The sequence below is a fragment of the Megascapheus bottae genome, chromosome 3 (genome assembly GCF_031878675.1).
Source record: "Megascapheus bottae isolate mThoBot1 chromosome 3, mThoBot2.hap1, whole genome shotgun sequence".
Lineage (NCBI taxonomy): Eukaryota > Metazoa > Chordata > Mammalia > Rodentia > Geomyidae > Megascapheus > Megascapheus bottae.
Genome location: NC_143511.1, coordinates 45,438,834 through 45,460,077, shown reverse-complemented (window position 1 = coordinate 45,460,077; position 21,244 = coordinate 45,438,834). Strand labels below are relative to the sequence as shown.

The following is a 21,244-nucleotide window of genomic DNA, read 5'->3' as shown; positions in this document are numbered from 1 at the left end:
TTTAAAAATGGTTTTGATAACATGTCCAAAGAATATATCAGGGCTAAGAGTGTGTCCTAGTAGTAGAATGCTTGCCTAGTATGTACAAAGCCCTGGGTTTGATTACTTGGCACCATATACACAGAAAAAGCTGAGAGTGGTGCTGTGGCTCAATGGACAGAGGGCTAGCCTTGAGCAAAAAGTGTCCAAGCACAGTGCCCAGGCCAAGAGTTCCAAGTCCCAGGACAGGGGGAAAAAAAAAGAAAAGAATATACCTTCCGCATGTGCCAGTAAGCTGAAAGAAGTGGATTTTGAAGGAACTTAATATTCATGTAATGATGCTCTATCATGCATTCATGACCTTGAAATAGTCAAATAGTTCTAAATGAAGGTAATAGTGAAAGTGGAGATGGTAATACTGAAGAGAAAGTGCCTGTAGACAGTGAAAATGTGGTAGCTTAATGATGAACAACATACATTCATTATGGTACAAGAAATCTTGTTAGTTGTACAAGAAACCTCAACAAAATCACTGTTAGCTTCTCTGGAGGAAATCTTTAAAAACCCATCCAACAGAATGCTTCATCATCCCTAGAGAACCACATATTTGCTCCCTAAACTGTTTCTGAACCTTCTAACCAACAAAAAGGAGAGTAACCAAAATGTAGCATCAGGGCTGTTACTGTTATTTGTCACTGATGTGATGTTACTGTGCTGCTTTGTCATCCGCAATACCTTAGTTTTTCACAATACCAATGGATTTTGTAATTTTTTTAAGCTAATACTTCTGTATGGATAAATATAGGTAGGTTACCCACATGGGTGGTGAGATGACTGAATACATCTTTGCTTTCTGATGGTTCAGTATATAAAACTGATTCGCCATCACTTTCTTGAAGACAAAAGTTCAGGGACAGCATCCAGGCTTTGAGTGAGTTCAAGCCCAGCACACACAGATAGATGAACACACACACACACACACACACACACACACATGAAAGTTTAAATTATCTCTCCAAATCCTATTATTTCACCATCCTATATTTAGCCATCCTAAACACTTCTGGCTAAGCATTTTGAATATGTATATTTAACCTGTACATAATTATAATGGAGTCTAAAACTGGAACCATAGTATCATATCAGCACTACTAATTCCATGTTAATAAGATTCTTTACCAGTCCTGTGGCTTGAACTCAGGGCCTGGGCAGTGTCCTTGGGCTTTCTGAAGGCTAGCACTCTACCACTTGAGCCATAGTGCCATTTCTAGCTTTTTCTGTGTATGTGGTACACTAAGGAATTGACACCAGGGCTTCATGCTTGCTAGTAGGCAAGCACTCTGCCACTAGGCCACAGCATCCAGCTTTTTGTGTGATTAATTGGAGAATATTACCAACTTTGCTGCTGGGTTGGCTTCCAACCAAGATCCTCAGATCTTAGCCTTCTGAGTGGCTAAGATTACAGGCACAAGCCACCAGTGCCTGGTGGCAAAACAGTATTCCTGTGTTGAAATGGCATCAAGAGGGGCACAAGACTGAAGGGAGGCAGGGTGCACAAATGCTTTCCTATGCTTTGCATTATGTAAAATATGAATTGTGCAACTGATGGACAGGAGTGGGAGGGAGACCATGGAGAAAAAAGGATGGGAGGGGCGACATTGTCCCCGAAGCATGATATTCATTACCTGACATGGAATTGAAACCCCTTTGTACAGCTCTATAATAATAATGATAATAATAATAGTAATAAAAATTAACTGGGAAAAAATAGGACTGCCTTAAGCAGTTTCACATGTTAAAAAGTGTTACCAAATATTTAGTATTAGAAACTCAAATGGCTTTACTATAACACTTTCTAGAGTACATTTGAAAAGTAATGTCTTTTCCATTGGTTTCTTCTAAAGGTTCAAAGACTGTAAATGGAGGATCTGATGTTCAAGACAGTAATCAACTGCAACACAATGGAGATAGCAATGAAGAAAACAAGGACAACCAAGAGGCCAGCAGTAAAAAAAAGTGAGAACATACCTGAGTGGATCTTTTGTCAGTTTCTCATTTACCTATTTAGTCATAATACCGCTCCAAGGTTATTTGTAGAGGGCTACATTTATAGAGCTGGTGATCAAATCCAGGATCTTAACAACAGTTAGACTAGTGGTCTAACCATAGAATATACTCCCCCATAGCTGTTATATTTAAAATATAAATCAATAAATTCAGTAAAGGCAAGAATACCAACCATTTAATTTGCCACTATATTCAAGGAAATAGTGCTAGGTAGCAATTCAATTTAAGAACAGTTGCTTTAAGCTGCCACCAATGGCTCATGCCAATAGTCCTAGCTACTCATGAGTCAGATCTGAGCATTGAGGTTCAAAGCCAGCCTGGGCTGGAAAGTCCAACTAATCATCAGAAAACCAGAAGTGACATTGTGGCTAAAAGTGGTAGAGCACTAGTGTTGAGTGAAAAAGCTCAGTGACAGTGCTCAGACTCTTGACTTCAAGCTCCCACAGCCCACAAAAAATATTTAAAAATTACTTTAGCTGGATGCTGCTGGTAGCTCACACTTACAGTCCTAGCTAGTCAGGATCCAGCATATCCAATCACGCACACAAAAAACCAAACCCCAGAAATGAAGGTAAGTGTGCTAGCCTTGAACAACAACAACAAAAAGCTCAGGGACAGTGCCCAGGCCGAGTTAAAGCCCCAAAATTGGTCAAACCCTCCACCCCCCCCCCCAAAAAAAGAAAATTTACTCTTAATTTTTTTTAAAATGGAAACTTGACTTTCAGAGTTCACTGAATTATGAGGAAATATATTAAAGATTGACTTTTATACTATAATATGTAAATAACTAGCTATGAAAATGTAACCTTAGTTTGTTCAAGTACTTGAAATAGAGTATCTTCTATAATTCTGAAATCAAGGGAAATCTTTGTTTTTTTTGTTGGTCTGGGGCTTGAACTCTGGGCCTAGGCGCTATCCTGAGCTCTTCAGCTTAGCCACAGCACCATTTCCTGTTTTCTGGTGGTTAGCTGGAGATAAGAGCCCAGTCTTTAGTGCCTAGTCTGGCTTTGAACCATGATCCTCAGATCTCAGCTTCTTCAATACCTAGAATTACAGGTGTAAGGCACCCACACCTGGCTATTCTCCATTTTTATTGTTTAATGTTGGTAGCATAGATGATCTATTAAAAAGCATGATTCTTTTCTGTTATTTTTCTTGATCTGTGTATTATTTTCAGAAGATAAAACACAGTAAAACAAAATTTTGAATGAGGGGTACTTTTCTGATTTTAAAGATAGAATACACATATGTAATAGTTTTGTTTTTGTAAGTATTCACACCTTTTCCCCTCCTTTAGGCCATCTGGAGAAGAAAGAGAGACTGAACTATCAATGAAGGATTCGACACTAGATAACTAGGTTGACCTGGAGTATAAAGGACATTTGAGAAGTTTGTAATAGTTTTCATTTGAAATATTTAGACTGCTCAAAGTTTTAAATTTTGTAAGCATAGTTTTGATGTTTAATACTTAAGTTTTGAGGGAGAAGATCCCTTATCTTGGTTTAAAAGTAATTAAACATTGCTGATTGTATTTGTGCAGTATTAACAATTCCATTATACAGTAAATGTGGGGGGGAAATCCACTTTAGAAAATGTTAAACTGCTTTTCCAGACATGGTTGTAGCATATTTTCAATTAGTGTGTTTATGTTAATGTGTAATAGATAGTAGAACATTTTTAAACTGCTACTTGTATAAATCGTTCCTCTTTTCCCAGATATGATGGGTTTTGTGCAGTTTTTACAAACTTGGATTTATCAGACTGTCTTTTCACTGTGTGAGTTTTGTAGAAGTTGAGCATTTTTATGGTTGGATAAAATGTTACTTCTATACAAGTATTCAGTCTCTCCTTTATCAGAAGTTAATTTTAGTCAACATTTGCTTGCTTTTGTAGCAATGTATGGTCTATATACTCTTTTGTATGACTACTGAAGTCAACTTCAGAAGGTATTTTAGTTCTGTGGCTAGGAATTCAGTGACATCACATAAATTTCCTACAGTGAACAAACTGTGTGTGTGTGTGTGTGTGTGTGTGTGTGTGTGTGTGTGTGTCTCTCTATATATATATATGTATATATATATATCTCCATATATATATATATATATGGGTGAAACTGGCTTTAGAGTTCAACCAGACAAGCCATAGAAGCAACGATTGAAAATGAAGAAAGTTCCTTTTTGAAAATACCTTTTTAAGTTACTAATTAAAAAAAATAACACTCATTAAGGAAGTCACAAAGTCATTTTTAATTGGAAAGAAAGTCAATCCCTGATGGTTAAGTGGTAAAGTGCTATGTTAAGTAACTTATTGGAAACATGGCTATATTAGAAGGGAATTGGTATTTAATTTTTATACACGTGAGGCTTACAAAAGGTAGAAACAGTTACTCTAAGGGTAGTACATCATATTTAGGAATATGAACTCAAGCACAGTGAACCAATGTTAATGCAAAATTTACGATTAAAAAACGGCATATCTAAAATACTTTGGGTATTAAGTTCTTATTTTGAAACTATATGAGAAATGTTTGTGACATTTATTATGCTTTTGACTGAGGATAATTGTTTTTATTGACACCCAAACTTTGAATTGATAAAATTGGAGTTTGCTTTTGAGAGATCGTAACAACAAAACTAGTGTTTTGCACGAACTCTATTATACATACACAATTTTATTCTAGTTAAGCCATAGTGTTGATCTGTAAACTTGTTTTGATTAAAGAATTTTTCTATCAAGCAGTAAATTATTCTTGCATTTTCGTTTGCTGAGGAAACAAGTTCTTAATGAACTGCTGTTTAGAGATACAGTATGCTAAGGATTATAAAGGAGATATTTTTCATTTTTGTTCACATTGTCCCTTCTTCTATAATCCAAGTGAATGACGGCTTACCCAAAAGCAAACAATGTTCCGAGAGGATTAGTAGCATTGTGATCATTTATGTGTGCTTGCTCTAACCAGGGATGTATTTTTTCTTAAGCACATTTGCATTCCCCCCCCCCCCCCCCCGTGCAGATTATGGGGCTTGAACTCATGTACTGGTCATTGCGTGTAAGCAGTTTTTTTCTAAGGCTAGCTTTCTGACTTTTCTGGAGGTCAGAGTCTCATAGACTGCTGTCCAGGCTGGCTTTGAACCTTGGCCTTCAGATCTTGTGTAGTTAGGATTACAGACATAGTCCCCTAGCACCTAGAAATAGTTGCAATTTTTAAAATTTGAAATTGTGCTCGTAGTCTGATTCACAGTCACTATAAATTCTCAGCTTTACATTTTTATAATCACTAAGAACGTTAAGAACATTGGTTCTACTTAGTTATGTGTGGCTGCGCAAAGGTGGTTCACTCCTGTAATCTTAGCTACTCAAGAGGCTGAGATATGAGGATTGAGGTTCAAAGCCAGTCTGGGCAAGAAAGACCCTGAGATTCTCACCTCCATTGTGGTAGTGCACTAGCTTTGAGCAGAAAAGCTTGGGTAGAGTGCCCAGACCGAGTTCAAGCCCCATGACTGGCCCCTGCCTCTCCCACCCCCAAGTTTTGTTGTTATACTTGGTTAAAGAGTCAGTGGGATAGCCAGGAATACATGGTACGTACCTGTAATCCTAGCTACTCAGGAGGCTGAGATAAAAAGATCACAGGTTGAAGCTAGCTGGGACAGAAGAAAGTCCTTGAGACCGTCATCGTTTGTTGGGTTTTTTTTTTTGGCCAGTCCTGGGGCTTGACCTCAGAGCCTGAACACTGTCCTTGGGTTTTCTCAAGGGTAGAGCTCTGTCTGCCACTTGAGCCACAGCACTACTTCCAGCTTTTTCTGTGGGTGTGGTACTAAGGAATCAAACCCAGGGCTTCGTGCATGCTAGGCAAGCACTCTACCACTAGGCTCAACTCCTGGCGACTCTTATCTTAAGAACTCCCACACCATTCAAAAAAAAAGGAAAAAAAAAAAAGCCATAAGCATAAGTAGAGCTGTGGCTCTCAAGTGGAAGAATTCTAGCCTTGAGCACAAAAGCTCTAGGACAGCACTCAGTCCCTGAGATTAAGCCCCAGGACCAACACCAACAAAAAGAGGGAAGGGGGTGGAAGAGAGAGAGAAATTCATTGAGATTTCAATTACATCTTCGGATTTTAGCCTCCTGAGTAGGATTACAGGCATGAGTCACCAACGCCCAGCTTGTTTTGTGCATTAAAAAAAAAAAAAAACATTTTAGAAAACATTTTGAACAGAAAGAATTGTGGAACATTTTCACAGCAGTTTGGGGGCATTATACATGCACCTCTGGAATCATAGAACCCGACTGGAAGCTTGCTCCAGTATCTTAAGCCACATAATTGTTATGTTCCCTGTTTTTGCCAACTCAGTGATGTAGTTGGCACACACTAAAAATGCTCCTACTTATACTAACTTACCTGTTTAAGATATTAGGGCAAGATGATCTGCCATGAAATCTTGTACCTGAACAAAGGCTTCTATAGCTCTGCTAGCACTTCATTATATATCAGAAATAGCAAACCCACCTATCTAAGCCCTTAAGAAATGAATCTACAACTAGAAGGAAATGTGCTTATCTTTGTGTTGTGTAATTCTCTAACAATTAGGTTAGAAGTGATTGGTTTTTCCTCAGTAAAATAGAGTCTAATTAAAAGATTCTGAAAGTTGAAAGTGATGTTTAAGGGAATTACTACTTTTTTTTTCTCTGTCTTTTGTATGTGAGCTATTAGTTACATAAAGAACTAGCTTCTAACTATGGAGGGTATTCATTGATAAATTCATAACCTTTTCATATTGGCTTTTACTTCTAATAAATTAATACATGTAAAAGACATTAAGTGTTTACTGAAGTTGGTATTTCAATAGTCTTTAGGGATTTTATAGTTCCAGAATGTACAAAGTTAGGAAATTGTTTTGACTTGAGGTTGGTGAAGATACCAACTGCCATAAACGATTAGTAGTAACATACTGGGCAAACTGTGGGTAATTTGTTTCAGTTTTGTCAAGAAATAGAAAGGTTTCTGAGACTGGTGACAATGTTAACCCAAAGAAATATCAGAACAAATTCTCAAATCACAAATAATTCTAGTAATGTTTTATCTGATCTCTGTCTTTACTAAGTGGATTATTTAATCTGTAAGAAGTGAAAATGAATCAAAAGTAAATCAACCCTTCTAATTATTTCAAGATCTATAAGAAATACAATATTAATAATGAATCAAAAGTAGTTTTTACCTCTAGACTCGGGTAGAGCATTCATCTTAGGCTATGATTTTTCAATAGAATTTTTAGTTTGATCAGTATTAGCACTATTGGATACAAGAATATAAAAATTTAGGCACAATATAAGGCAGCCATGGAGAGGTGTCTAGTCCTCTGTGTTAATTCAGTAATTCAGTAACTGGATGTGAACACCCCTATACATACCAGAAACAGGAACTTGTCATCTCCTTGTCAACCAACTTAGCTGGATGTTGTTACCTGAGTCAATGAAAACACCTTTACTGTCAATATTGGCTTAAAAGTTCCTGTTTGGTTTTTTTGTTGTTGTTGTTTTGTTTTTTTTGTGGGTCATGGGGCTTGAACGCTGGGCCTGGGCACTGTCCCTAAGCTCTTCAGCTCAAGGCTACCATCCTACCCTCAAGCCAAGCGCCACTTTCTGTTTTCTAGAAGTTAACTGGAGTCTTAGGTCCTTTTGTGCTCGGGCTGGGTTTGAATCTTGATCCTCAGATCTCAGCCACCTGAGTAACTAGGATTACAGGCGTGAGCCATCTCGCACAACTCGTGATTTTGTTTTAATTTTTTTTTTTTTGCCATTCAGAGAAAATAGGGCATTCAGCTGGATATAAATATAACCTAGAAGAGAAAAAGTGAAACTTGAACATTTAAAATCTATCTAATGTTGTACTATTTTTTTGGGGGGGAGGGGGCAGTCCTAGCCTGAGCTCAAGGCCTAAGCACTGTCCTTGGACTTTCTCAAGGCTAGAGCTTTCCACTTGAGCCTCAGTACCACTCCCAGCTTTTTTCTATGTATGTAGTACCGAGGAATTGAACCTGGGTCTTCGTGCATGCTAGGCAAGCACTCTACCCGTAGTACAAACTCCTGGCCCATGTACTAAATTTTTATAACCAAAACGGTTTCCACAAGATTTTGATCAGGGAGTTTATTTAAAAGTTCCCATTAAAAAAAAAATTTTTTTTTTTGCCAGTCCTGGTACTTGAACTCAGGGCGAAAGCATTGTCCTTGGACTTTCATCAAGACTAACATTTGAGCCACAGCACCACTTCCAGCTTTTCTATGTCATGTGGTATGAAAGGAATCAAACCCAGATCTTCGTGCATGCTAGGCAAGCACTCTACCACTAGGCCAAACGCCCAACCTTAAAAGTTCCCTTTTTAATAGAAAAAAGGAGTAACTATCATAAATGTAAAGAGGCCCAAAAGAATGAAGTAGCTGGGTTAGAACGTTTTTCTTTTCTTTTTTTCCTTTTTTTTTTTTTGCCAGTCCTACGGCTTGAGCTCAGGGCCTGAGCACTGTCCTTGTGCTTTCTCAAGGCTAAAAGCTCTACCACCCTTCAGCTTACTCTATGTATGTGGTACCAAGGGATTGAACCCAGGCCATTGTGCATGCTAGGCAAGCACTCTATCACTAGACCAAACTCCCTGCCCACATTTTTCTTTTTGCTTACAAGACAGTTACTTAGCAATATTATTGCTCAAGAATGAATGAACCAACAAGTAGCAATTCACAAAACCTCCCCCACCCCGCATGCTTTCATGACAGTATAAAATCAGTTACTGTTTTCACTTTAATAGTAAACTATAACACTTGCAGTTCATAGTTGTTCCCAAGAAATGCCTCATTTTAAAACTACTGTGAAATGATAAGTATGTCAATCTTTTTACATTCATGCACATAACCAAGTACATAAAAATCTTTTTACATTTATAGTCCATGCACATAGCCTCATTATGAATGATTTGTAGCCAGGTACCAGTGGCCCATGTCTGTAATCCTAGCTACTCAGAAGGCTGGGCAAGAAATGTGAGACTATTGTTAACATTAAAAAAAAAAGGCTGGAAGTGGAACTGTGGCCGAAGGGGTAGAGTATAAGCCTCCAGCAAAAGAGCTCAGGGAGGGCTGGGAGCATGGCCTAGTGGTAGAGTGCCTGCCCAGCATGTATGAAGCCCTGGGTTTGAATCTTTGCAACCACAAACAGAAAAGGCCAGAAGTGTCATGTGTCTCAAGTGGTAGAGTGCCTAAGATAGTGCCTAGGCCCTGAGTTCAAGCTCCAGAATTGGAAAAAAAACAGAAATCCAGCTCAGGGATAGCATCTAGACCCTGTAATCAAGCCTCAGGACTAGCAGCCTCCGCCCACCCCCAAAAAATAAAAGTATATTTCTATTTAATAACCTATAACAAGAACTTATTAGATTGTAGTCATTCTTAATTTTGTATTTATGAAGTTTGCTCATTTGTAACTTCTCCCTGATTTTCCCTACAGATATTTGAAGGATCTTTACCTTGGAAACTTCATGGTAGAAGGTGTAGCTCTCAAGTTCTTCAAAGAAGCTGGGTGTCTGGGGCTCATGCCTGTAATCCTAGCTACTCAGGAGGCTGAGATCTGAGGATCGTGGTTCGAAGCCAGTCCAGGCAGGAAAGTCCGTGAGACTCTATCTCCAGTAAACTATCTAAAAAAGCCAGAAGTGGCACTGTGGCTCAAGTGATAGAGCTCTTGCCTTGAGTAAAAGAAATTGGGGGACAGCGCCCAGGTCTGGAGTTCAAGCCCCAGGACCACCAATTAAAAAAAAAAATGTTCAAAGAATTTTCAAGCCAGGCAATGTGGCTCTTGCCTGTAATCCTAGCTACTCAAGAGGCTGAGATCTAAGGATCGTGGTTCAAAGCCAGCCTAGGCACTAAAGACTATGAGATTCTTATTTCCAATTAATCACTAGAAAAGGGGAAGTGGGACTGTGGCTCTAGAGGTAGGGCGGTACCCTTGAGCTGAAGAGCTCAAGGACAGTACCCAGGCCCGGAGTTCAAGCCCCATGTCCCACACAAAAAAAAATTTTTTTCTTTCAAAATACTTCTGTTACCTGATGTATTCTGTTCTCAGGGGGAAAAAAAAAACAAAGCAAAAAACCCCCAAAACCACAACAACCAAGGGGGGAAAAAGAAGATACAGAAAAAATAAAGAATGGGATTGAGAGAAAAGAATGAGAAGTTGTGTATCTGACCATATACATAATTTGAAAGTATAAAGTACTTCTATAACTCCATAACAAACAACTGAAGTAAAAAGCACAACATAAAAATATATTTGGAATAAATAGTAAATGTGATATTTCAAACATTTGTGGGGTTTTTTTTTCCCTGTATTAATTAAAAGTTCCAGGATCAACATAAGGATAAGCAAGGAATTCCCCCAGTTTGTTGCCTTCTGAATCATAGTGGAGCATTCGGAAGCAAACATCACAAAAGAAACACGGGTCCTCTGGCGCAAAACTGTCATTGTTCGTCACCCACCTGTAGTTTTTTTTTAAAAAAGAGGTACATCATTATTATAATTTGTTTATGCTACAGCATGATGTAATATGTAAATATAACATTCTCATTATTAATAAAGAGACACTTTGTCAAAGATTTTTTTTTTTAAGGATATGTACAGGAAACTAAAGATGGAAGGAGAAGATCACACTTGTGCTGTGGCATACTTGCCCTGCTGACACAGTCTCTTTTTCTTGATAGGCAATTTGAAAACCATGTTTTCTAGATGTTTAACTTTACATACCTTTCTTCATCATATGCTTGTTTTGCTTTGGGGGACAAAGTGTTGCTAGGTAGCCAAGGTTAGCCCTGAAATCAAGATCACTTTGCTGGAGTTTCCCAAGTGCTGAGAATGTGTATATCACCATGCCTACCTAGTATTCTTTTATTTTTAATTGATGCATGTTTGTAAATATTTAGACAGTAGAATAATAATCTTAATACTCATTTGCAGTGGATAACTGATCCACATAAAGTGTTCATGTCTCCTTAACCATTTATCATATCTGAGCTCTGAGAGCTTTCAAATTCTAGTTAATTTGAAATGTATCTAATTATTCTACATACTCATTGTAGTAAGAAAAAAAGGAACAATTCATAAATTTGCATGTTTCTTGTTCAGGGACTGTGATAACCTTATTCCAAATTTATTATATATGCTACCAATGCAAGTACTAAATTGTTCAAAGCTGGTAAAATACAGTGCTTGCTAACTTGGAACCATGTATCTTAAAAATGATAATAAAATACTGCAATTGTTCACAAATGGGAATATTGGCAACATTCAACTGAGATTGTGTAGGCCCAAGAAATTGAAATAGGGCATATACAATCAGTTTAGTATTCTGTTTGTTTTTTAATGTTCTTTCATGATTTTTCAGTCATGCAGCTTGAACTTGGTATCTGGGCACTGTCCTGAGGTTCTTTTGCTCAAGGCTAGCTATTACCTGAGTCTTAATGTGATACTGAGGAAGTGAACCCAGGGCTTCAAGCAAATTATGCAACACTCTACCACTAAGCCATATTCCCAGCCTAACCTTTCACTTTAATCTCAACTGATTTATGGTTTTATTTTTTTTGTTGTTGTTGTTTTTTTTGCCAGTCCTAGAGCTTGAATTCGGCCTGAGTACTGTCCTTGAGATTTCTCAAGACTAGAGCTGTACTGCTTGTGCCACAGCACCACTTCAGGCTTTTTTCTATGTATGTGGTACTGGGACTCAAACCCAGGACTTGGTGCATGCTAGGCAAGCAATCTACCACTAGGCCAAACTCCCAGCCCATTGTTGTTGTCTTTTTTTGAGGGGGGGGGAGAACTGAGATTTGAACTCAAGATCTCAAGGATGCTAAGCAGTGCTCTGCCACTTCAATCAACTGCTCTTTTTGTGTTTTCAACAGAGGGTCTCACTTTATGCTGAAGCTAACCTGAACTGCAATCATCCTACTTGTTTCCCTTACTGATGGGATAACAAATACAAGCTATTTCTCCCAGCCACTGATAGGGATAGAATCTCAAACCTTTTTCTTCTTTTTTGGTCGGTTTTGGGGCTTGAACTCTAGATCTGGGCACTGTCCCTAACCTCTTCAGCTTAAGGCTAGCCTTCTACAAGTTTAGCCACAGTGCTATTTCCAGTTTTATAGTGGTTAATTGGAGATAAGAGTCTCAAGGACTCTGTGACCAGGCTGGCTTTGAACCGTGATCCTCAGATCTCAGCTTCCTGAATAGCTAGGATTACAGGTGTGAGCCACTACTGCCAAGCAGAATCTCAAACTTTTACGTCTTAGCTGGCCATAAACTGATACCCCAGATAACTGCCTGCCAATTAGCTAGGATTGTGACTGCTGCTTTCTATTTCTCCTTAATCCAAGGCCAAATGAAGACATTAAATTATTTTGCTCTAGCTTTAAATTTTTTTTCACACATTTACAGTAATAATCTAAACATACAGAATTTTGGGCAGAATTGAATTTGAACCCAATTGAATTATGAGCATGTTAGGCAAATATTCTACCATAGAAACACACACATAATCCTTTTTTAAAAAAAATTCTGAGTTAAGAGTCTTATGTGGCCTAAGGCTATCCTTGAAGGCTTAATTCTCCTGCCTCAGCTTCAAAGTACTTAGGTTAGAACTGTGTATCACCACACCATGCCAAAAACTTTTGTAACTATTTTGACCTCAATGGATATGATAGGCTATATATTTTCATGAAGGAGAAGCTACATGGTAGAGCTGGTCCTGGAAACTAGGCAAGAGGTGCTTGAAGGTGTATATATCTGCTCACTAAAACATGCTCCTGGGAGCAAGGAGCCAGGGCTCACCTGCAATGCTAGCTACACAAGAGGCTGAGACTGAGGATGGAGGTTCAAAGCCAGCCCAGGCAACAAAGTCCCTGAGACTTATTGCCAGTTAACCACCAGAAAATCAGTAGCCCTACGGCTCAAGTGGTAGAGTACTAGCCTTATGCAAGAAAGCTTAGGGACAGTGCCCAGGTACTGAGTTTGTCCCAGCCTTATGACTGGAGGAGAAAAACAACAAAAATTGCTAGTGGGGTAAAGCTGAGCTTGGTGATAGGACACAGATGGATGAGCTCATGGGAGACCCTGTGTTCAGTTCTTAGCTCAAACAAAATGCTAATTCTGCCTAGTGCTGACTAGTGCTTTCCCTATTAAACAAAGCTCTTTTTATCATTTTCTTTTTTTGGCCAGTCTTGGGCTTGAGCTCAGGGCCTGAGCACTGTCCTTGAACTTTCTCAAGGCTAGCGCTCTACCACTCGAGCCTCAGCAACACTTCCACCTTTTTTCTATGTATATGGTACGTAGGAATTGAACCTGGGTCTTCATGCATGCTAGGAAAGCACAAAGTCAATATAGACAAAAAAATAGGTATCACTCACCTGGCTGTGTACATTTTACACACAAAACATTTTCTGGTCCACAGCCAATGCTTTTTCGTAAGAAGGGGATAAAGTTTCCTATCCAAGCAGTCATCATGATGTACAAGCCTTTCATTTGTGAGATAATAGATGGAAAATATTTTAGTATAAACATATATAAAATATTATGTATACTTCAATAACAGGAGCACAGCCTGACTGGTGGCATGAGCCACCAGTCCTAGCTACTCAGGAGGCTGAGATAGGAGGGTCGCTGTTCAAAGCCGGCTGGGTACTACAAAGCCCAGGCATAGGGTGGGAGCTTTGAGCTGAACAGCTCAGGGAGAGCTCCCAGGCCCAGAGTTTGAGCCCCAGGACCCACTAATAATAATAATAGGAACATAAGATTTCATTTTCAAGTTTTAGTTACAAAGGATTTAGATAAATTGACTTGTTAATGCCAAGTTTGACTGAGCTGTGTTATACAAACTACTTTCTCTCAATATTTTTTTTGTCAGTTATGGGGCTTGAACATTGGGCTCTTCAGCTCAAGGCTACCTTCCAACTCTTGAGCCACAGCACCACTTCTGGTTTTCTGGAGGTTAATTGGAGATAAGAGTATTACAGACTTCAGTGCCCAGGCTGGCTTTGAACCACGATCCTCAGACCTCAGCCTCTTGAGTAGCTAGGATAAGCCCAGCTTCCAAGAATATTTTAGATTATACCAGATATCCTTTCATCTGTGAATTTGCAGATCCCTCATGCTAAAATATGTTACCCTCTAAAAGGGAGCTACTTGTATACAGCAGTTCTTGAGTGTATTCCATCAGAGAATCCTTCCTGTAACACTCAGCACTTTTACTTATAGAGCATAGTTTGAGCCAGACTACTCAGTGATGTTTCCCTAGCTTAAATGGTTGGTTGGTGTTTGTTTTGTTTTGTTTTTTACTGTTACTGTTATTAAAAATCTAAGTCAAGCAGGGAGCAGTGGCTCATACCTGTAATCCTAGCTACTCAAAGCCAGCCTGGGCACTAAAGTCCATGAGACTCTTATCTCCAATTAACAGCCAGGACAGGAAACTGGAAATGGTACTGGCTCAAGGGGTAGGGCGCTAGCCTTGAGCTGAAGAGTTTAGGGACAGTGTCCAGGCCCAGAATTCAAGCCCCACGCACGCCCCCCCCCCCCAAAAAAAGGGAATCCAAGTCATTAAAAAATCCAAATTTGGCTTTTGGTAGGATTTTAGTTTTAGGTGTAATAATTCTGAAATGTTAGGATTTTAATTTTTTCTTCTTTTTCTTTTGGTTGTGTGGCTGAGCCTGGGCACTGTCGAAGCTCTTTTGCCCAAGGCTTGTGCTCTACCACTTTGAGCCACAGTTCCACTTACAGTTTTTTGACTAGTTAACTGGAGATAAGCATCCACAGGGACTTTTATGCCCAAGCTGGCTTGAAACCCCAATCATCAGATCTCAGCCCCCTGAGCAACCAGGATTACAGGCATGAGCCACCTACCCAGCTGAAACTTTTTAAATTTTTTTTTTTTTTTTTTCCTTGTGGGTCATGGGGTTTGAACTTGGCCTGGGTGTTGTCCCTGAGCTCTTCAGCTCAAGGCTACTGCCCTACCCTTGAGCCAAGCCCCACTTCCTGTTTTCTAGAGGTTAATTGGAGATAAGAGTCTCAGGTTCTTTTGTGCCCAAGCTAGCTTTGAACCTTGATCCTCAGATCTCAGCCTCCCAGAGTAGCTAGGATTACAGGCGTGCCACCGCACCAGCTGAAATTAAGAAACTTCATAAAAAGCAATCCCTCTGGGGGCCAGAGTTTGACCTAGTGGTAGGGTACTTGCACTAAGACCTGGGTTCGATTCCTCAGCACCACGTACATAGAAAAAAGCTGGAAATGGTGCTGTGGTAGAGCTTTAGCCTTGAGAAAGCCCAAGGACAGTGCTCAGGTCCTGAGTTCAAGGACCAGCACTGGCAAAAAAAAAAGCAATCCCTCTGTGCTTCACACAATGACAATAAGAAAATTAAACTATGTACAAAGTGGAAATCAGTTTTGACTTTGCCACCAGCAAGCTGCACTGCTTCAGACAAATCTCATAAACCATGATATGCCAATTTATATTAGTCACCTGAAAAATGAAGGGACTCAATATTGGCATAAAGGTCTCTTTCTTTTTTTGTTTTTGTGCCAGTCCTGGAGCTTGGGCCATAGCACCACTCATGGCTTTTTTCTATGTATGTGGTACAGAAGAATTGAACTCTGGTCTTTGTGCATACTAGGCAAATACTCTACCACTAGGCCAAACTCCCAGCCAACAGTTTTAATTTCTTTTGGAGGAAAATGTAGCAATCACAGGATGCTGCAATAGAAGGACAAAGGAGTTTTAAGTGGCCAGTTTAGTCCACAGATCAAGCCCCGGTCTTACTATGACACTTAGCCATAAAAATGATTAAACTAGCCAGGCATGGGTGCTCACGCCTGTAGTCTTAGCTACTCAGGAGTCTGAGATCTGAGGATCAAGGTTCAAAGCCTGCCCTGGCACTACAAAGACATGAGACTCTTATCTCTAATTAATCTCTAGAGAACAGGAAGTGGGGCTGTGGCTCAACGGTTGTGGTTGCGGTTGCGGTTGCAGTTGCAGTTGCGTGGTAACCTTGAGCTGAAGAGCTCAAGGATAAGGCCCAGGCCCAGAGTTCAAGCCCCATGACTCTCCCCTCAAAAAATGATTAAACTTTTTATGCTTTAATATAGAATGCCATAATTAAGTCTACCTAAAAAATGAAAATGACTTGTTTAAGTCACCCATAAATATTTCTCATCAAAGTCTATTTTACCCTTAGAATGATACTGTTTATAGCATTATGCCTACACTACAAGACACAGGCTTATTTTTCGGCCACACTAAGGATCTACCCTAGGGCTTCATGGACACTGAATAAGCAATCTACTTCTGAGCTACAATGCTAGCTCCGTTCTCTTATGTTTGCTGAGGTAGGCATATTCCCTGAGAAAAGCAAAGAGAATAGCTCATATAAATTTTAATAACATTACCAAAGATACAAATTCTGTAAAAAAAAAAAACAACCTCATAACATGAAGTTTAAGCTCTGACTCTTGCCTCACTATTCCTCCTCCTGTTCCTTAAAGACAAATGCTTTTTTTTTGGCCAGTCCTGGGGCTTGAACTTAGGGCCTGGGCACTGTCCTTTGACACTTTTTGCTCACGGCTAGCATTCTTCCACTTGAGCCACAGCACCACTTCTGGCTTTTTCTGTGTATGTAGTACTAAGGAATCAAACCTGGGTCTTCATGCATACTAGGCAAACATTCTACCACTAGGCCAAACTCCCAGCCCCTTACAGATAAATGCTTTTATATTTAACTTTATTTTTAAAATTTAGCTGCTCAACTTTCTTATATAGCTAGAACTACTATAAATTTTTATATTTTTTTTATTTTTTTAGAGCTTAAGACTGAACTCAGGGGCCGGGAGTTTGGCCTAGTGGTAGAGTGCTTGCCTAGCATGCACGAAGACCCGGGTTCGATACCTAGGTACCACATACACAGAAAAAAGCCGGAAATGGTGCTGAGGCTCAAGTGGTAGAGCTCTAGCCTTGAGAAAGTCCAAGGACAGTGCTCAGGCCCTGAGCTCAAGCCCAGAACTGGCAATAAATAAAAATAAAATAAAATTAAATTATAAAAAAAAAACAAAAAAAAAAAACAAAAAACTGAACTCAGGGTTGCACTTGCCAGGCAAGTGCTCTTCCACTGAACTAAATCACCAACTCAGAATTACTATAGTTTTGATTTTGGTTAATGTTTAAAATATGACAATGCTACTTCTACTTAAGCCTACCTCTTCATTAGACTTTTTTTGACTCAACAGCAGACACCATAAGTTAAAGCATCAATGGAAGGCTGGGTGCCAGTACAATCGTAGCTACTCAGGAGGCTGAAAACTGATGATCTAAGTCGAAAGCCAGCTCTGGTAGAAGTCCCCAAGACTTGAACAAAAAAGCTAAGTAATGGGGCCGGGACTTTGGCCTAGTGGTAGAGTGCTTGCCTAGCATGCACGAAGACCCGTAGGTTCGATTCCTCCGTACCACATACACAGAAAAAAGCTGGAAGTGGTGCTGAAGCTCCAGTGGTAGAGCTCTAGCCTTGAGAAAGTCCAAGAACAGTGCTCAGGCCCTGAGCTCAAGCCCAGGACAGGCAAAAAAAAAAAAAAAAAGCAGCTAAGTAAGACATCTTAAGTTCAAGCCCCAATACCGACACATACATGAGCATACACACATACACAAGCACAGACAACAGCTCTTTTGGCCTATTTTTCTCCAAGTTATGCTTCTTTTATGACTTAAAATAACCTTTCAACAGTTCTCAGTGCACCTGGATAAAGGGATCCAGGCTCCCAGCACATTTTACTCTAGGTCTGCTTACATGGCTATCTAATGAGGATTTCACTTTCCCATCAGATCTATTATTTGAAATGCATTACACATCTTTACTATGGTTCATTCTGTGGAAGCTTCCTAAGACTGCTAAATTTTACATGAGTCCTGAGAACCTAAAGAAGTGGAAAGAAGGGACTTTTCCAAAATCACCAATTCCTAGCACTGGTTTAATAAATATGGGCATATTAAGGGGCATCTGGGTTGGTTCCATATCTTAGCTTTGGTAAATAATGCTGCAATAAACATGATTGTGCTGGTAGCTTTAGTATGGGCTTATCGGTTGTCATTTTGGTAAATGCCCCGGAGTGGGAATTTGGGATCACAGGAGTTCTATATTTGGTCTTTTGAGGAAACTCCATACTGCCTTCCAGAGTGGTTGGACAAGTTTGCACTCCCACAAACAGCAGTGTAGTAGTATTCCCTTTTGGCCGCATCCCTGCCAGCATCTGCTGTTATTAGATTTCTTGATAATGGCTATTCTAACTGGGATGAGGTGGTATTGCAATAGCAGCTTCAGTTTACATGCATGAACCACCAACTGAGCTCTTAAAAACAAAAACAAAAAGAAAAGCTTTGACCTGTGCCAAGGAGCCCTAGTGTTTCTTTTATCCCTGTAATATTTGCAGGGTATCTGTTTTTACCTTGAGATCAATGATCCATTTGGAATTGACTCTGGTGCATAGTGATATAAACTTTAGTTTCCTGCAGCTGTTTAACCCATTCTGCCAGCACTATTTGTTGAAGAGATTATCTTTCTTCCATCCTATTTTTTTGGTTCCCTTATTGAAGATTAGGTGGCCACAGGTCTATGGGTTCATTTCTGGGTCTTCAGTTTTAGTCCTCAGGCCTAGGCTTGTGCCAGTATCAGCTGTTTTTATTATGATGGCTTTGTTAATAGAGTTTGAGGTTTGATTTTGACATTCTGCCAGCACTGTTATTTCTGCTAAGGGTTGTTTTACTATTGGAGTCTCTTATTCTACATGAATTCCATAATTAAAGAATGATGTTGGGATATTGATGGGTATCGCATTGAATTTGTAGACAGCTCTGGCAGTATTGCCATTTTCTCAACATTAATCCTCCCAATCCAGGAACATAAAGAGTTTTTTCCACTTTCTTCAGTCTGCCTTAATTTCCCTTTTCGGGTTTTTAAAGTTTTCATCATAGAGGTCCTTCATTTGTTAACACAATGGAGTTCTATGCTTCTATCAGAAAGAATGACATCATCACATTCATAAAGAAATGGAAAGGAAGACTTGGAAAAAGTCCTATTAAGTGAAGCAAGCCAGACCCAAAGAAGCATAGATAACATAGTTTTCCTCATTCCCTAGTATATGTCTAGGTATAGTCCTAGAAAAGATGATGCTAAGTGAAGATATGGAAACAAGAGGTTTTTCTTAGTCATTGTGTTTAATGTGTTGTGTGAAGCCATTCCCCCCCCCCTTGGTTTATTGCCTGCCATCACTATTTGATTTTGGTATCGTGTGTCTTGTATATACATTTATCTGAATTAAGGAAGAAAAAGGGAACAACAAAATGGTGAGACAAAGGACAAAGGGCGAATCAATGCAATAGCAACACTCACAAGACAATATGCTAGAAATGAACTTTACAGCTCTGGGGTTGGGTGGAGGAGAGGGAAAGTGGGAGAAAAATGAGATAGGAAATGTACTCATCACCTTAAGTATGTCACTGTAACCCCTCTGTACATAACCCTGACAATAAAAAAAAGTCAAAACAAAACAAAGCAAAACATGGGTATATCACTGCTCTAGTAAAGATTTAAAATGGTCTCTTAGAATTAAGCAATAGTAGTAGGCTTATTCCTTTATACTGATTGTCTTAACTGACATTTCCTAATTTAGGAAGTAAATAGCCTTATTCATGAGAAAGGTATCAGTTATATTAAGTATTAAACTAATCCCTAAATCTCATTTTAAACTATTTTAATTTCTTCCCAATTAAAAATCTACCAAGACACTTAAAACTCTTTGTCAAATAGTAAAACTGAACTTCTCTTTTTTCTAGTTTCCTTTGATCTCTTACATTTTGGTAAAAGCTTAGTAGTAAAGCATTGTCTAGCACTTTTCCCCAGCTACACACACACACACACACACACACACACACACACACACACACACACACACACACACACACACACACACACAGACAAGAAAGGAAAAAACCCCACCACCACAACCTCTTAGAAATATCCTTACAATATAGAAGCAAATGGCAAAGGGCATAACAGGACACAAAATAGATGAGTGCTACTAACCTAAGTAATAACTGTTTAATATACAAGTAGATACATGTTAAAAATATTTAGACATTTAACCTAATGGTAATTTACTAATGGTAAAGTATTTATCTTTTTTCTTTTTTTGGGGGTCAGTCTTTGGGCTTGAACTCAGGGCTTGAGCACTGTCCCCCAGGGTTTCTCAAGGATAGAGCTCTACCACTTGAGGTATAGCACCACTTCTGGCTTTTTTCTATGTATGTGGTACCTAGGAATTGAACCCAGATCTATGTGCATGCTAGGCAAGCACTCTATCACTAGGCCAAACTCCTAGCTCTCATAAATTATTTCTTAGAGATTTTTATTTTTATTTATGTATTTATTTTTTGTCAGACCTGGGTCTTGAACTCAGGGCCTTGGCACTGTCCTTGTGCTTTCTCAAGGTTAAAGTTCTGCCACTTGAGCCACGGCACCACATCTGGCTTTTTTTCTATGTATGTGCTACTGAGGAATTGAATCTGGATCTTAGTGCATGCTAGGCAAGCACTCTACCACTAGGCCAAACTATTTTTAAAAAATTAACAACAGAAGATACATAGAGGGCCAGAAGTGTACCTGTGTATGTGGCACCCCAGACACAGAAAAAAGAAGAAGTGGTGCTGTGACTCAAGGGCAGAGTGCTAGCCTTGAGCAACGAGTATCAAAGGACAGTGCTTAAGCCCTGAATTTGAGCCCCAGGACTAGGGAAAAAAGATACAAATACAAAGATTTGATTTTTCCACAGGAGATTTCTTTTCTTTTCTTTTTTTGCTGCTACGAAGCCAAGAGACAGTGGTGATCTATTTTATTTTTAAAAACTATCTGTACTTTTATAATATTAAATAGATGACAACAGTAACAAAATGTTCCAAATGCTGCCACGTACCTTATGTCTGTAATGACAATAACATGTTCACAGTCTCCTTGGTGACAGTATAAGTAAGGAAAGCCCAGTTTAATTTTCAGGTCGTTGAAGGTAAAATCTTCCATCCTAGCAGTCTGAAACTTTCCATATCCTCGATCATGGGATTCTGACCATTCAATGATAGTTCTGAGATAGAAAAAAAGG

At 39.2% G+C, this 21,244-nt stretch overlaps 2 protein-coding genes across 4 annotated transcripts in view; one reads left to right on the top strand and one right to left on the bottom strand.

Moving 5' to 3' along the window:
• Window positions 1–10,185, top strand: part of Psip1 (PC4 and SRSF1 interacting protein 1) — a 51,130-nt gene extending 40,945 nt beyond the window's left edge. For 2 of the 3 annotated variants that reach the window (XM_090330020.1, XM_090330019.1), the window contains 2 exons: window positions 1,884–1,995; window positions 3,344–4,106. In XM_090330020.1, the coding sequence (XP_090186146.1) occupies window positions 1,884–1,995; window positions 3,344–3,404 (173 nt within the window). In that variant the 3' untranslated portion in view covers window positions 3,405–4,106. Of the gene's footprint in view, window positions 1–1,883; window positions 1,996–3,343; window positions 4,107–9,529 lie in introns of those variants that run through there. The other variant, XM_090330018.1, reaches the window with a different exon arrangement.
• A 135-nt stretch (window positions 10,186–10,320) lies between these two features.
• The window catches only part of Snapc3 (small nuclear RNA activating complex polypeptide 3), a 44,277-nt gene continuing 33,353 nt past the window's right edge, over window positions 10,321–21,244 (bottom strand). The window contains exons 7-9 of the mRNA XM_090330017.1: window positions 21,062–21,226; window positions 13,468–13,575; window positions 10,321–10,551 (exon numbers count right to left, since the gene is read on the bottom strand). Coding sequence (XP_090186143.1) covers window positions 10,404–10,551; window positions 13,468–13,575; window positions 21,062–21,226 — 421 coding nt within the window. The 3' untranslated portion in view covers window positions 10,321–10,403. The remainder of the gene's footprint in view (window positions 10,552–13,467; window positions 13,576–21,061; window positions 21,227–21,244) is intronic.